The sequence below is a fragment of the Phycodurus eques genome, chromosome 3 (assembly GCF_024500275.1).
Source record: "Phycodurus eques isolate BA_2022a chromosome 3, UOR_Pequ_1.1, whole genome shotgun sequence".
NCBI lineage: Eukaryota > Metazoa > Chordata > Actinopteri > Syngnathiformes > Syngnathidae > Phycodurus > Phycodurus eques.
The window spans coordinates 23,608,597-23,625,000 of record NC_084527.1 but is presented as its reverse complement, the minus strand read 5'-3'; the positions used below and the strand labels follow the sequence as shown (position 1 = coordinate 23,625,000).

Sequence of the window (16,404 nt, the reverse complement as noted above, 5' to 3'; positions counted from 1 at the left end):
ATTATAGTTGGTTAGAAAATTGGTCACTTAGTTAACTGTATGAAGAAGTTTTGGTGGTTGGTTAGTTAGTCAATTTGTTGTTTGGAGAGGTGTTTAGGTGGTGAGTTGGTCGGTTGGTCACATGATTGGATGATCGGCTATTTGGACGGTTAGCTTAGGCGCTTGGTTGAATAATTGGAAGTTAACTTGGTGGTTTGGTTGTTTAGTTAGTTATTTCATTGGTTGCTGGTTGGCTATGTCGTTAGTTTGTTGGTTATTTAGTCAGTATGTTTATTGTTTGATGGTAAGTTGTATTGTTGGTTACTTAGTTGGTTAGTCAGTGGGTCTATGATAATTAGATGGTTGGTTAGTACGTCAGATAGTTAGTTGGGTGGATACTGTAGTTCTTTGGGTGGTTAGTTCATCGGCCGGTTGGTTGGTTGGATGCTTGGTTGATTATGTAGTTGTTTAGTCAGTTAGTTGAATGGAGGGTTGTTGGAATGTCGGTTTGTTGGATGCTTGGTTGGTTGGTTGTTAGATTAAATGGTTGGTTGGCCAGTTTGTTGGGTGATGATTGGTTCCTTGGTTAGTCAGTCAGTTAGTCTTGTGGATGGTTGGTTGATTGAATGGTTGTTATTATTTGATTAACAACAAACGACTCTGTGATTCCATGTTAAAGGTCCCATATTTTGGCTATTTACACCTCCATGCATTGACTCGAATTGCTTGGACTTAATTGTCAATTTCATTAAAAAAACAAAACAAAAAAAAACATTAGTTTTGTCATACTCCTTTCCAGAAAAGACACCTTTGACAGCTAATTCTGTTTGACCCAGTTTTGTGTCCGCTTTGTCCAGATTTGGCTAAGACCTCTCATTTTCTTCTGATGAGTTGCCTCCATGTAGAAGACACAACCCTCACCACTTGTGAGAGCACACGTGTTTGTTATGTTGACAGCGCTGGCTCAGGGAGTGGAGAGGTAGGCGGAGATCTTCGCTAGTGATGTAGATATTCTTGAGAAATTCAAACAACCTGATTTGTGGCCTCGCTGCAGAAAAACAATCGTGGACGATTTTAATTCATGTTTCACATGTTTACTGAGGCACCATAGAGACAATATACCATTCCAAAAAAAGAAAAAGTAGGGTAATATATGGCAACTCTAATGATTGTTAAGCCTTGGCGGATGTTTCTGCATATTTGCTACACAGTACATGATAAATATGGCCTTAACTTAATCAAGTAAACTTCCATTAGTGTAGGTCACATAGTGTCAAATGAATGTTAATTGTATTTCAAACGTGTGTACAGTGAGATTAAATATGTTGAATAGCTGTTGGACTTATAATATAATGATTTAATGTCCACCTTTATGCACGTCTCCAAAAATATTAGATGGAGGTCAGAAAGTCCCTCCTGCTTTTCAAGCGCTTTTCTCATTACATTACACCAAATCACAAGTACATCCAGCATTTATGCTGCATCAAAGTGCACCACCTTCGACTGTACCCACAATTTGCACAACTGAGAACTCCTCACAAAAACCAAGGACCTTGTCAAGGAACTTTTGAATTCAGTTTCCTAAATGAAATGCATTTCTTTACGTCCTCAGAGAGAGAACAAACTTTCCAATTCTTTTCAATACCTTTATAGGGATCTCGTTTGATGTGCATCCCGCGTCTGAAACACACAAAAAAAAAGCAGGGACGCATAAAGTAAGATCAATCTGTATCTGAGGACGCAATGCTATAGATTAGTATTCCGGCATGGTGGTGGAAATACTACAGCCCCATACAACACTCATATCTAATGTTTCATTGTTGTAGATATGTAACGATTTACTTTTCTCAGTGCTTTGTCTTTTGTCTTCGTTTCTCTCTCCCCTCCAGAAACTTTGTTCTGTTCGACTGATCAACTCTGATTCTCAATGAACATCAATTATATTACTAAGAAACCACAGCGGCAGCTTAAAAACTCTACTGTGACACAGTAAAACTGTTCTGGCATAAAAGGGATACAGATCCTCCATTCTGCTTGACCTAACAGCCGAACAGGACAAAAAAAACAACAGAAAAAGTAATTTAATTTGATATGACTGTTGAAAGTCAGGTCAGAATCTATCAAGCAAGGGCATGATTGGGAGGAACGTTAACCCCCGATCAGAACCTGAGCGGTGTTCTGTTGTTGGACTTCGCTGCTTGTCATGGATTGTCCATAATAAACACCGTGTTCAGACATGTGTCTCCACTTTCACTTTGCGCCAGGACACCCTAGGCCGCAGTTCAATGATTGACTTTGTGGTCGTGTCATCAAACATGTGGCCGCATGTCTTGACATTCCGGTGAAGAGAGGGGCGAGCTGTCAACCAATCACCACCTAGTGGTCTGTTGGCTCCGATGATGGGGGAAGATGCCGGTCTGAACTGGCAGAATAAAATATACTTTGAGGGTCTGCTGGTAACATCAAGCAGAGTTCCCTGTCAGAAGGAGCTTCAACTCCCACCTCCTCCAAAATCTCGCCCACATCCCGGGGAAAGAGGAGGACATTGAATCCGAGTGGGCCATGTTCTGCGCCTCCATTGTTGAGGCAACTGACAGGAGCTGTGGCCGCAACCGGTAAAAGAGTTTGGTGCGCATTGCCGTCAATAAGTTGTTTCCAGTGATGGTTGGACTCCATCAAGGCTGCCCTTTGTCATCAATTCTGTTCAGAACCTTTATGGACCGAATTTCTAGGTGCAGCTGAGGCAGGTTTGGTGACCTCACTCGTACATATCTGCAGATAATGTGGTTCTGTTGGCTTTATGAAGCTACAATCTTCAACTCTCACGGGGTGGTTCGCAGCCGAGTATGAATCGGTTGGTATGAGATTCAGCACCTCCAAATCTGAGGCCATGCTCCTCAGTCGGAAAAGGATGAAGTCAAGGAAGAGAACCTGCCCCAAGTGGAAGAGTTCAATTATCTTAGGGTCTTGTTCACAAGTGAAGGGAGAATGGAGCACGAGATTGACAAGTGGATCGGTGCAGCGTCCGCAGTGAAGCAAACTGTGTATCTGTCGTGGTGAAGAAGGAGCTGAGCCGAAAGGCGATATTTTCTTTTCTCTTTATTTACTGGTAAATCTACGTGCCTACCCTCACCAATGGTAACGAGCTGTGGGTTGTGACCGGCAGAACAAAATCACGGATACAAGCAGACAAAATGAGTTTCCTCCACAGGGTGTCCTGGCTGTCACTTAGGGTGAGAAGCTTGGTCATTCGGGAGCGGCTCAGAGTAGCTGCTCCACATCGAGAGGAGCCAGATGAGGTGGCTCGGGCATCTGGTTAGGATTCCCCTATCCCCCACTACAACCCGACCCCCGGATAAGCGGAAGACAATGGATGAATGGAGGCCAGTCATCTATTTAGCCCAGACGTTTGACACTTTACAAATAGTTAAAAACAAGAACTCAGTCGTATATCAGCTTTGGTTGGAAGCCGCCATATTTACAAGTGCGTAAAAAGGTCTGTCATGTTAATTACTATATCAACCGACAGAATTCGACAGTTGTGTCATTAGCCGCTAATGGCCTCACGGTCGGGGCGGGACTTCCGGCAAAATATTTCAGCCTCTGCAAGTACTTCCAGGGCCAACGGTCCCCATGGCGTCAGGGTTAGATTTTTGTAAAGACTATCTGCCACTCAATGCAACGACATGCTCCCGAAGTAAAATAAAACAAAAAAAGCACTACTGTCAATCCTTGATGTGTGCTTGTGTCTGTTTAGGAGCTTGTGCATGATCAAATGCTGATTTGGAGCCAGTCAGTCACAAAGAGTCGAGCCATGCTATGAAGTCATGTCATTTCAACTCAGCATCTCCGTCCTTTTTCGTGTGTACAGACTGTCCCACGTTTTATCTCAAAGTTACATAGGACGGGCACATATGATTGCCATACTCTCAGGGTGAGTTAAATAAAACAATAACTCTTGTGTGGTTAGTTAGTTAGTTAATTTGTTTGTTTGTTTGTTTGTTACAGTAGGTAGCTGGATGGTTGGTTGTTTGGTCGGTGGCACAGTTCATTGGGTGGACAAATAGTTACAGTCTGCTTGCAGTGGGGCACTTACCCATCAGATCCAGTTAGTGAGTTAGTTACAGGTGCTTGTAATTGGCAAAGGTTTGACAGTGACGCGCCAGATGTGGTTGATAGATTGGTTCTTTTTTTGGTTGGTTGGTCAGTTTATAGGTTGCTTGCAGTGCAGGAGTTACCCACCAGATCCAGTTGATTAGTTAGTCAATCCGTTGGTCGGTCACTTTGTTCGTAAATTGGTTTGGTGGCTAGTTAGTTGTTAGTGTCAAGCACATTCCGGTAAGTGTTTAGGGTTGATTCTCTAGCATATGGCAGTACCTTTCTAGCACATTCAAGCAAACTTATACGTGCTTGTAACTGCCTTGCACCTTCTGGCATATTCCGATTACTGTCTAGCAAGTTCAGATAGCTTTGTAGCGCATTTCATTAACTGGCGGCACAGCACATTATGGTAATTTTGTAGCATCTTTCAATAGCTGCCCAGCACATTCTGGCAACCAACTGTCAAGCACATTTCAGTAACTGTCTACCGGTAATTCTATAGTACATTCCAAATAACTGTGTTGCAATTTCCGGTAACTGTCTAAGCATGTTCTGGTGACTGACTAGCACATTCCGGCAATTGTCCAGAACCATCTGTTGACTGTCTGGTACGTTCTGGTAACTGTGCAGCACATTTTGGTAGTGTAGTACGTTCTGTTAACTGTGTTGCAATTTCTGGTGACTGTCTTTGCAGATTCTGGTGACTGTCTTAACATATTCTGGTAACTGTCTATCATGCTTTCATTAACTCTTCGACATATGCATCTATTAACAATAATAATAATAATAATAATAATAATGATGATAATTTCCTTTGTTTAACCAGGTAAGGCAATTGAGAACAGTTTCTCATGTACATTGCCGACCTGGAAGCAATTTAGGGTTCAGTGTCTTGCCCAAGGACACTTTGACAGTGGGTAGTCTGAGCCGGAGCTGCCCTTTTGGCAGTGGACGACTCATGCCAGTCTAAGTTGATTGTGGTTGGTTAGGTACTTAGATGGTCAGTTGGCTCATTGTTTAGTTTACTCATTTTTCATGCACATTTACATCGCATATAATGTTGAATAATGTGTCATATTTACGTAATTTTTAATGTCAAAAATGTGTCACACATGATATCTATTGGTCTATGACCTTAGTCCTTAGCCCTGGTATGTGACCAGCGTTACACAGTAGCTGCAGTGGGAAGAAGGACAGGGAATCATTTGCACTTAAACACTTGGCCGCTTCCACTTCGGCTAGTTAACCCGGCCAAAGTGACGCAAATGGAAAGACTGGAGACTGGATTAAACATGTTGGGTGGGCAGCACGGGAGGAAATCAGCCACACTTTCATTCAAAAAGCTCATTAGGTGGCACAAAATAATTTTATGCAGAAGTGCGCTGTGCTTTTACTGTTGGTTTTTGTGTCTTTTTATCGGCCGAATCACCAACAGTTGCAAAACAAGATGACGTTTAGCATCATTAAAGCGGCCTAGCAAGCATAGTAAACAAGTGCGTTAAGACAATTTAGGGAAGGTGTTAATTATAGCTTCCAAAAGCAAAAAAGTTTGAAGTCAAAGCTTCTGATGTTTTTGTACGTCTAGAAAGGTCAATTTTACCTTTGCTCTGCCCACAGTGAAATTTCCCAAATACAAACTGACTTTTTCGAAATTGTATTGGCTTCACGAAACTCTGATTTTAAGCGTTTGGCATGACATTAAAATTATAAAAACGTCTTATTTTGATGACATCACTGTCTGGTGATCTCCTTAAATGAGACAGTTTGTACTATACATTTTTTTCCATTGTTTGATATTCTCATAGCTAATAAAGCAGGGGCATCAATAGGACTTATAGATGGGGAGATGCGCAGGATATGAGTGAATGTAGCACGCAAGCACAAACTTCACAAACAGCTAAATATATGACTGAAAAATTGTTTTTCAATGGATTTAAAAAAAATACTGTGTAAAGGTTTTAGGCCACCATTTAATCCATCAATGCATCCATTCTCTGTACTCCTTATCCTCCTGACTGTTCGTGGTTGTGCTGGAGTCTATCCAAGCTGATTTTGGGCGAGAGGTACACCCTGAACTGGTCGTCAGCTAATTGTAGGGCACATGTAGACAAACAACCATTCACACTCACATTTACACTTATTCACAATATAGTCTTCAATTAACCTACCATGCATGTTTGTGGAATGTGGAAGGAAACCAATGTATACCTGGCGAAAGCCCACACAGGCCTGTGTAGAACATGCCAACTCCACACAGGGAGGCCGGAGCCCGGATTTAAACCCAAGACCTCTGAACTGTGAGGAGGATGTGACAACCAGTCGTCCACCGTTACATTTGTAGAACCAGTCAGTGTCACATCTGACAAGTAATGAAATTATGAAAGGTACTCCCCTAAAATAGGGTTAGCGACGGGACTGTAAAAAAGTAAAGTAAGTCGTAAGTTAAAAACATGACTTTTTGGAACGGACGATAGCTTAGCTTAACGAAATTCAGACTTTTGGCATTTGAGTGCATGTTAAAATTAAGTTGATATGACTGCTTTTTATGAGATCAGAGGCGGTCACGTTATTTTCTTAAGTGTGACAGTTTCAGGCATTTGCCTCATATTCACGTGTAATTTGGATATAAGGATATTTATTAAATATTTGTATCCCTTTGTGCACACTCAAACTGAAATTTCGGAAAACAGACTTTTTATAATGGTGATAGCTTTACAAAACCCATCCATCCACCCCTCCATCCATTCATTTTCCTCCGCTTATCCGAGGTCGGGTTGCGGGGGCAGCAGCCTCAGCAGGGAAGCCCAGACTTCCCTCTCCCCAGCCACTTCATCCAGCTCTTCCGGAGGGATCCCGAGGCGTTCCCAGGCCAGCCGACAGACGTAGTCTCTCCAGCGTGTCCTGGGTCGTCCCTTGGGTCTCTTTTAAAAAAAAACGTTTTTTAAAATTAAAATTGCAATACACCTTCTTTGACAGCAGTCGCTCACTTTATTTCCTGACAAATTTGGATTATTTTGTTGCTTAATATTCACGTGTAATTTGTAAATAAGTCGTAAGTCATTTTTTGTTATTTTAGAATAGGTGATGATTTTATAAAATACAATTTTTGCACTTTCTGACGTTAAGATTAAGATTTTTTTTCTTCCCCACTTGTCTCCTTTTGATTATCCATCCATCCATTTTCTGTACCGCTTATCCCCAATACCCACGTACTCATGGACCTTAAATTACCTAGTTTTGCTACCCAAAGAATTGTTCTCGATAATTAATGTCATTAATCATGCGCTGGTAATTACAGCTGTGTAATCTCTATAACATTACACTGAATTGAACTGTGGAAGGTGACTGTATGAAAGGTCAAGTTTATGAGTTCATTACTTGCTAATTTTCATACTTTTATGAACTTTTTCTTTTATGTCTTTTTTAAGGGATCAGAGCTGGTTCACCTTTCAGGAATATGCTGTCCACGGTGTTCCTTTCAGAAAATGGCCTGTTTGCATGAAGGACAATCCTACAAGGTACAAGTACATATACTGTACTGTACTGTATGAGTGATTTGTTCACAGACCAGTACAGAGTATAAAGTATTTTTCTCACAACTGTCAAGCACATTCCTGTAACTATCGAGCATGTTTTGGTAACTGTCTTGCACCTTCCAGGTTGTGGTAACTGTCTAGCACATCCCAGAAACTGCCTAGCATTAACACTCTAGGTAGAACGTACCGGAAACTTTCTAACACATATCAGTGACTGTATAGCTCATTTTGGTAACTGTTTAGTACATTTCACTAACTTTCTAGCATATTCCAGTGACTGTGTAGCACATTCTGGTAACTGTTTACCACATTTCAGTAATTGTCCAGCATGTTTCCGTAACTTTCTAGCACGTTCCAGTAAACTGTCAAGCACATGCTGTAAACTGTCAAGCAATAACTGTACAGCACGTTGTGGTAACTTTATAGCACGTTCCAGTTACTCTGTAATATGTTTCGGTAACGCTTCAGCATGTTGCAATAACTTTCTAGCACGTTCCAGTTAACTATCTAGCACATTCCTGTAATTTTCTAGCACGTTCCAGTTAATGTCAAGCACGTGCTGTGAAATGTCTCACAGTAACTGTCCAGGACGTACCGGTAAGTGTCCATCATGCGTTGGTAACTCTCTAGCACATTACGATAACTGTCTAGCGAGGTCTGGTAACTTTCTAGCACTGTCTTACAGAAAAGCGTTTCAGTGACTGACTAGCATGTTTTAGTAATTTTCTAGCATGTTTTGGTAACTGTCTAGCATGATTTGGTGACTTTCTAGCACACAGGTGTCAAAATCAAAGCCCGGTGGCCATATCCGGCCCGCCACATCATTTTATGTGGCCCACGAAAGCATATCATTTGTGTCAACATCCATGATTTTTGTTAAAATCTGTTCCAAAATTTCTAATCATCATGTGTAATGAATAATAACTTTGAGATATTGCAATCATTTTTTGTTACCAAATCCCTTTTCACGGTGACTTGAACAATACTTGAACAAATTATTATCCTTGACATCTGATTTTAAAACTAGCTACATTAATTTGTTGAATACAGTATATGAAATACTGTGATGGTTTCACAGTCATAATGGCCATCTGAGGGACACCGTACCAACAATGTGGCCCGCGACAAAAATTAGTTTGACACCCCTGGTCTAGCATGTTTCCGTAACTGTCTAGCACATTTTGCTAACTGTTTAGCACGTTCAGGGAAGAGTCGAGTTCATTCTGCTAACCTTCTAGCACATTTGTTGTTTTGTTTACGTTTTTATCAAGAAAACACATGGAATGTTTACATTTTTAAACTTCATCTGCACAAAGGTTTACCTTATGGAATGAACTGTAAGGGCTCCATAAAGACTAAATAAGTATTTAAACTTCAGTTAGTCTTCTGTGGCATGACTTTGAGCCTTTTTTCTTCCAAAATCTAATAGATTATCATGTTCCTTATTATTGTAAGGTAAGATGTGCAAAAGGTCAGAATGCAAAGCTGTACATTTTCTCCAAACCTTTAGCTTAGCTCGTCCAACTTTGCAGAAAAGGTCAGCCAAGGCCCAAAGCGAAGGTAGCGGTTATCTTCTTTCCAGTGCCTTCTTTTTCCAGCATCACCCTCGAGGAATCCATCATGCTAGTATAAACAAATAATGTAGTTCGTCCTCTGGCTCACTAAAGTGCTCACACGTCCATCTGCAGGCCTGCCAAGACACTTTGGATTTTTTTGTTTTTTGTATTCGCCTCTGTGAGTTTTTTTTCCTCCGGTTTGTCAAGTTCCGGCATGTTTTTATTAGAACCTCCTAAAATTGGGGTAGTCTGTCCTCGGTAGACCTCTCCTTACTGAGGCTTCAAATGCATAGTGTTTCTAAACCAATGAAAACTATGTTTGTTCGTTAGTTAGTTAGCCATGGATTAATTTAGCATGTTCCAATAAGTGTAACACTTCCATTTAGCACATTCGGTCTAGCATGTTTGTAACTGTCTAGCACATCCATGTAATGGTGTAGCACTTTCCAGTAACTGTCTAAATTTCTGTCTAGCATGTTCCGGTAACTGTTTAGCATGATCTGAATGACTGGCAAGTTCCTTTAACTGTCATGCGAGTTCCATTGGTTGTGGTCACTTGTACCTTCCTCCAACTGTCTAGCACATTCTGGGAACTGTTTAGCGCACTCCTTTAACTATCTCACATATGAGATCACTGTCTATCATTTTCCGCTATCTATCACTTCCCAGATACCGTCTTATCACAATCCAGTAACTGTCTAGCAGAGGTGGGAAGTCACATATGTGCAAGTCTCAAGCAGGTCTCAAGTCAGAACCTTCAAGTCTTAAGCAAGTCCCACAGTGGTAAAAAAAAAAAAAATCAAGCAAGTCAAGTTGAGTCACCACTAAATTTCAAGCAAGTCGAGTCAAGTCATTACTTGGTTTAAGCAAGTTGCAAGTCAAGTCAACATCTTGCTCCAGTCGCAACATACTGTTTATTGGAGTGGTAATAAAAATAATTTTCACACTTTGTTTTCCCCATAAATCATAACACTAAAAAAAGTATTCACACCCTATAACAGTTACATGAACAACAACTGAGATTATGATTGATTGAATTTATTGCACAGAATTGTTTTAAAGTTGTATTTCAAACTTAATTTAACTGAACTTTATTTCTGAACAAACTATGCTGTGTACTTTGTGATGACAGCCTTGTAACTCCTACGGATATTAAGAGAACACAGTTAAGCAAAAGCCAAGAAGAGAACACAATTAAGCAAAAGCCAAGACTGTTTTCTGTTGGTCAAATATAATTAGATGTGTACCTAATGGGCTAATGGAGAATGAAAGCGATTCAGAATGACAAAAATGTTGCCATCCTTCAAAAAAAAAAAGTAATGTGAACAAAGTCTGCATTCCTCCTCTGTCCTCTACTTTAATTACATCACTCAGTCGGGTTTGTTAATTTATTTACAAGCACTGACTCCGGACAATGAACAATTGTCATTATATTAAGTGTTGTTTCATATGCTGTGGTCTCAATTTTAAAAACATAGTCGACACAATAGATCACATTTTAATGGTGACACTTCAATAAAAACGTTCAGTAGTTTGAAAATTAGATTCACACGTAGCTACTCACAATTTGTACTTTACTTACTCATTGTGGAACGCAGCGAAGCTGTGTTCGTTTTCGATTCGATTTTTGTATTGTTTTATTTTAAATCTGCACAACGCTAGCAACGCCACTTCACTTCTTCTGCTTTCTGCGGTTGGTATTATATTTTAGGGGCTACTTTCTGCTCTAGAGTGCATGAGAGAGAGAGAAAAAAAGAGTCCTTTTCATGCCTATGAACTGAAACGAAAGGTTTGGTCAATTAGAATAAACCGTCCCACCCCAGTTACGTTACTTAACTGTACTAAAACGTTCACAATCACATAATTTTCATCTTTAATTGTCCCAAACCAATCTATGAAACGTAATGTTTGACCAGCTAGCTAAACTGTTAAATTAGCTTACCTGTCTTTGTGAGTTTTGTAGTGACGGGTGAAGTTCGTCGTTGTTGTGTCCTTAATGTACGAGTTGCAAGCCACGCAGGTGGCCATCCTCTTTTTGCAGACTATTTTTTATATATAAACATTTCATCTACCCGTCATCCCCTCAGGACTTGGCTCGCTGGACCAATGACAACTGCCGCGAGTGCGAGTGCCACGATTCCCGCGTGACTTGCTACCTGCCGTCCTGCCCAGCATGCCCGCCGGGCACCTTGGTCGTCGCCCATGAGGGACAGTGCTGCCCTCAGTGTCATCAAGGTGAATTGCATGTATGTGTGTCCGTGTGCGTGCGTGCGTGTGTGTGAGTGAGTGTATGTGCGCGCGCATGTGTCTCAAAGGATTGTCTGTCAAGTTGACTTTGGCAGCTAAAGGTCTCTCGTCTCCTCGCCGCAAACGTTTTGTTATGCAAATCAGCAGCCTTGATGAATAACGATGAGGCTTTAAAGGAGGTTGGAGCTGTTGTAGATAGTTGTGCCAAATGAAAATCCAGAGGAACTTTCCAGCACATGTCCTGGGATTAGGTCGACTTTACATATTTGCTGTTTGCGCAGTAAATGTGCTGATTTCCTGCATCGACAACAAGGCCCGAGCAAGTCGTTTGAAGGCAACGGTGTAGGTTTAGGAGACATTCACGCGCAGTACAAATAATCATTGAAAGGGTTTTTGAGTTGTGGAAAATAAATCAGTGACCTCATTTTTTGTTTACCTGACTCTTGTTGCTCAAGTTCCTTGAGAAAAAAACAAACCTTTCTTTCCTCACCGAAGGAAAATGATGCAAGTGTAAAATAACACAGAAAAAATGAATTATTTCTGTTTATTTCATTCCAATGTTAGTTGTTTTTGTCAATCGAGCGCTTTCCTGCAACTACCGAGATTTTACCAGTAACAGTCTAGAAAGTTATGGTAGCTATCACATTTTGGTAACTGTCTAATACTGTATGTTCTGGTAACTGTCTAGCACGTTCCAGTAACCGTCTAGCATATTCTCGTAATTGTCTTGCACATTTTGGTAACTATCTGGTATGTTTCAGTAACCGTTAAAAGTCTTCCAATTACTGTCTAGCACAGTCTAGTCACTATTTAGCACACAACTGTCTAGCATGTTCTCGTAACTGTCGAGCACATTTTGGTAACCGACAAGTGTGTTCCGTTACCGGTTAAACATCTTCCAGTCACTGTCTAGCGCGGTCTACTTATTATTTAGCACGCAACTATCTAGCACATTCTGGTAACTATCCAGCACAATTTGGTAAATGTCTTATATGTTACTGTAACTGTAAAGCACATTTCAGTAAGTATCTAGCACATTCTGGTGACTGTCTCGCACATTTTGGTAACTTTCTAGTGTGTTTCGGTAACTGTCAGACATCTTCCAGTTGCTATCTAGCACAGTCTGTTAACTGTCTGGACTCTACACCGTTCTGTTAACTGCATAGTACATTCTGGTAACTGTCTCGTAAGCTCCTGTAACTGTCTACCACACTGGTAACTGTCTAGAACTTTCTGGTAACTTACTAACACAATACAGCCACTGTCTAGCACGATCTTGTAACTGTCTAATACCCACTAATGGTCTAGTATGTTCCTGTAATAATAATAATAATAATAATGCTCTGCGATTGGCTGGCGATCAGTCCAGGGTGTATTCCGCCTCTCGGCTAAAGATAGCTGGAATAGACTCCAGCACGCCTGCGACCCTTGTGAGGATAAGCGGAACGAAAAATGTTAGTATGAATAATAATAATAATAATGCATACAACATATGGCGCTTTTCATGACACTCAAAGACACTCGACAGTTGCACACATTATTCATTAACTCCATAGTCACACCCTAGTGGTAAGCTACTTGTGGCTACAGCTGCTCTGGGGCAGTCTGACAGAAGCATAGCTGCCATTCTGTGCCTACGTCCCCTCCGACCATTACCAAATTTCCAACCGTATTCATTCATAGATAATGTGAGTTAAGTGTCTTGCCCAGGGAGACAAGCGCTTGGGCGGGAATACGAACCGGCGAACCCTTACCCTCGCCAACACGCTCCCCACATATTTTTAACTTGTTAATGATGTTCCTGTAGCATCCAGTGACTGTATAATACATACCTGGAACTTTCTATCATTTTCCTCGAAACTGTAATTATCTAACACGTTCTGGGAACTATACTGTAGCAGGTATATCAATAGTAAACAACACAATTGTTAAATGCCATCAAAAGTAAGCATTGTATTTAATGTGTGTGTGTGTGTGTGTGTGTGTGTGTGTTAGTCAGTCTCCATCAAAAGAGGAAAAACTAACTTTTCAATTCACATCTCAACCTTGCATCTTATCAGACACTACACTGGAATGCGTTGAATATTAGGAGTGTGTCTGTATGTGTGTGGATGTGTGTGTGCGTCCACGGGCACCTGCTTCTGCTTTGAGAGCCATTCAAAAAAGTGTAAATAACCTTTAGTGAGAGAAGGGTATGTGTGCGAGAGAGAGGTGCTGGCGGAATAAATAAAAGGACGACGTCAGATAGAGTAGATGCTGTAGATAAAACACACACACAAAAAGACAATTGTCCTTGAGGAGGAAGAGGAGGGGGCCAACTGGGCCAGCCTGTTCTGGTATTTAGTTCAGGTTACCGTCTTTGACTTGCCGATAACTGTCTGGATACATTCTGGTAACTGTCTAGTCAAGACTCTAAAGTCTTTCAATCACCATCTGGCAAATTCCGGCAACTGTCTTTTACATGCCAGTAACTGTCTCGCATGTTCCTATAACTGTCTGGACGCGTTCCTGTGACTTCTAGCAAAATACCGGTAAATGTTTAGAGCGTTCTGGTAACTGTCAAGGCCTGTTACATTAACTGTCTAGCATGATACGGTAACTGCCTGCATTATGCGGTAACCTTCTTGTACGGACTTCTTCGAATGGCGGACTGTAGTCTGGGTCCGGACCGAGTCAAGGTCTTATACAGACCCAGGGTCAATTGAATTCCCGTTAAATCAAGAATGAAGATTTTTTTTCCTCCCACAGCTGCCGCTGTCACAGACTGCGTACGAACTACACGCGGCATCGGTAGAGCCTCTGTTGTGATCACGTGACTATAATGAGCCAATACATCTTTTTTCTTTACCGGTGAGAATTGTGGAAGCGATTTGTCACAGAAGATGCGAGCGGCATGGCAGGTATATAGTTCGTAAAGTTGTGGACAGACCAATACTTTTCTTTATAGCCGGTCCAAAAGTGTTGTCTCATACAGTATGTTGCGAGACTGTGGCTTCAGTAGAAAGGAGGTCAATGTTAAGCAGTGTTTCTGAATGAAACACGAATCCTTCAACCATCTACTGAATCCAGTGGCCATAACCACAAGATAACCAAACCGAGAGCCCGGAACAGCAGGGCCTACCTGACTTACAACTCAATAAAGAGCAAATAAACGTTCCCTCTGGATAGCGTGGATTTTGGGGCAACATAAATGATCATGTTTCAGTCATAAAGGAATGTGTCACTGCAGCTGCGAGACTTTACTCGAAGGTAAACAAAATCATTTTTGACTTTAAATCTGCATTTAACTGTTCAGATCGACTTGAATAGGATTCTTTTGCCTGTTCAATGTTACTTGAAATTCAAAAGCTGCGATGCCTGTGCTGCTTTCAGATTGTTTGACCAGTGTTTGTTTTTTTTTTTTATTTTTTTATTATTATTTTTTTTTTTTAAGTTGCATCAAAATATAATTTGTACTTGATGAAATGTAGACTTGACATGTTTGTGCCTGTTTACTAGATCTTTAAATTATTGGTATTTTTTGTTTTTAACCTCTCTACTGTATTTTGATAACTGTCTAGCACATTCCCACATTCTGACTGTATAGCATGTTACAGTCACGGCACATGTAGACTACACTGTACTGTTAGTATTTTTTTGAAATAGGAACAGATGATTTCTACTTTTATTTCTAATGGGAGGGAGGGAGCAATCCATCACGACCACACTAGAACGTCGGCATAATTACGCTGTCTTATTTGGTTTTATGAGCTATTAGTGCCTTTGAAATGTAGCTCTTCAACAGTTAAACGCAGCCTCATTACGGCAAATAAACAATGAGGCTAAATCTTTTCAATGTTGCGTCTTATTGTTGTCGGAGCAAAAACCTCGGTGGAACCGCTGACGTGCTGATTTATTTGGCAGATTAGGAGCAATCCTCATTGGTCATTAATGGACTCTCCTATTATGTGTACAGTTTGCTTGTTATTCACTTTCACCAGGAAATTCTAAAAAGTAGCTAAATGCTGCATTATGTGCTTCTAAATACTCTTCATTTAAGCATTTATCTCAAATGTGAATCATAACACGGTATGTAAGTAATGTTTTCCAAAGGTTGCATATGGAACATAATGTGGCCAAATGAGTCACATGTGTTTGGTCATGCATGGGTTGCGAGCATATGTCATCATTTGCATGCATGCTTCACTGAAATGTTCATGTTTGGGTGCAAATGAACATTAACACAGCGAGTTAGGGTTTCAAACAAGAGGTAAAGGTTTGAAGCTACAATTAGGGTTTGAAATTAGGGATTAAAGCAAAGGTTAGGATTTCAAATTAGTGTTTCTAGCCTGTTTTAAGGTTTCAAGCAAGGGTGAGGGTTTCAAGCCTTGGTTGGGGTTTCAAGTCTGGGTTATGGTTTCAAATTAGGGTTTAAATCCTCAATTAGGTTTTCAATTAGGCCTCAAAGTCAAGGTTACGGTTTTAAATTAGGGTTTAAAACAAGTTTCAGGGTTTCCAATAAGGGATAAAAGCCATGATGTGTGTTTCAAGACTTGCTGATGGTTTCAAATATGGATTATGGTTTCAAGTTGTGGTTTAGTGCCAAGTTTAGGGTTTAACATTAGGGTTTCAAGCCTGGTATAAGGCTTCAAACATGGGTTACGGTTTGAAAACAAAGTTGGGGTTTCAAATTTGAGTTTTGAGCCATAGTTAGGGATTCGGATTATGGTGTAAAGCCAAAGTTTTGGTTTTAAATTACAGTTTAAAGCCATTTCAAATTAGTCAAACTGTCTAGCCTAACATATTCTGGTCACTACACAGTACATTCTGGTAACGCTCTACTGTATTTTGATAACTAACTATAACAATATTTTTGTAACTATCTAGCACATTTCCACATTCTGGTAAATGTCAAAATCATGTTACAGTAACTGCACATTCTGCTAACTGTCTCGAACGTGCCAGTAACAATCTAGCACTTGTAGACTGTGATTTACACTATTCTG

General features: G+C 40.6%; 1 protein-coding gene across 1 annotated transcript in view; it reads left to right on the top strand.

Moving 5' to 3' along the window:
• Window positions 1-16,404, top strand: part of fras1 (Fraser extracellular matrix complex subunit 1) — a 229,904-nt gene that overhangs the window by 73,905 nt on the left and 139,595 nt on the right. The window contains 2 exon segments of the mRNA XM_061672741.1: window positions 7,509-7,598; window positions 11,260-11,407. Coding sequence (XP_061528725.1) covers window positions 7,509-7,598; window positions 11,260-11,407 — 238 coding nt within the window.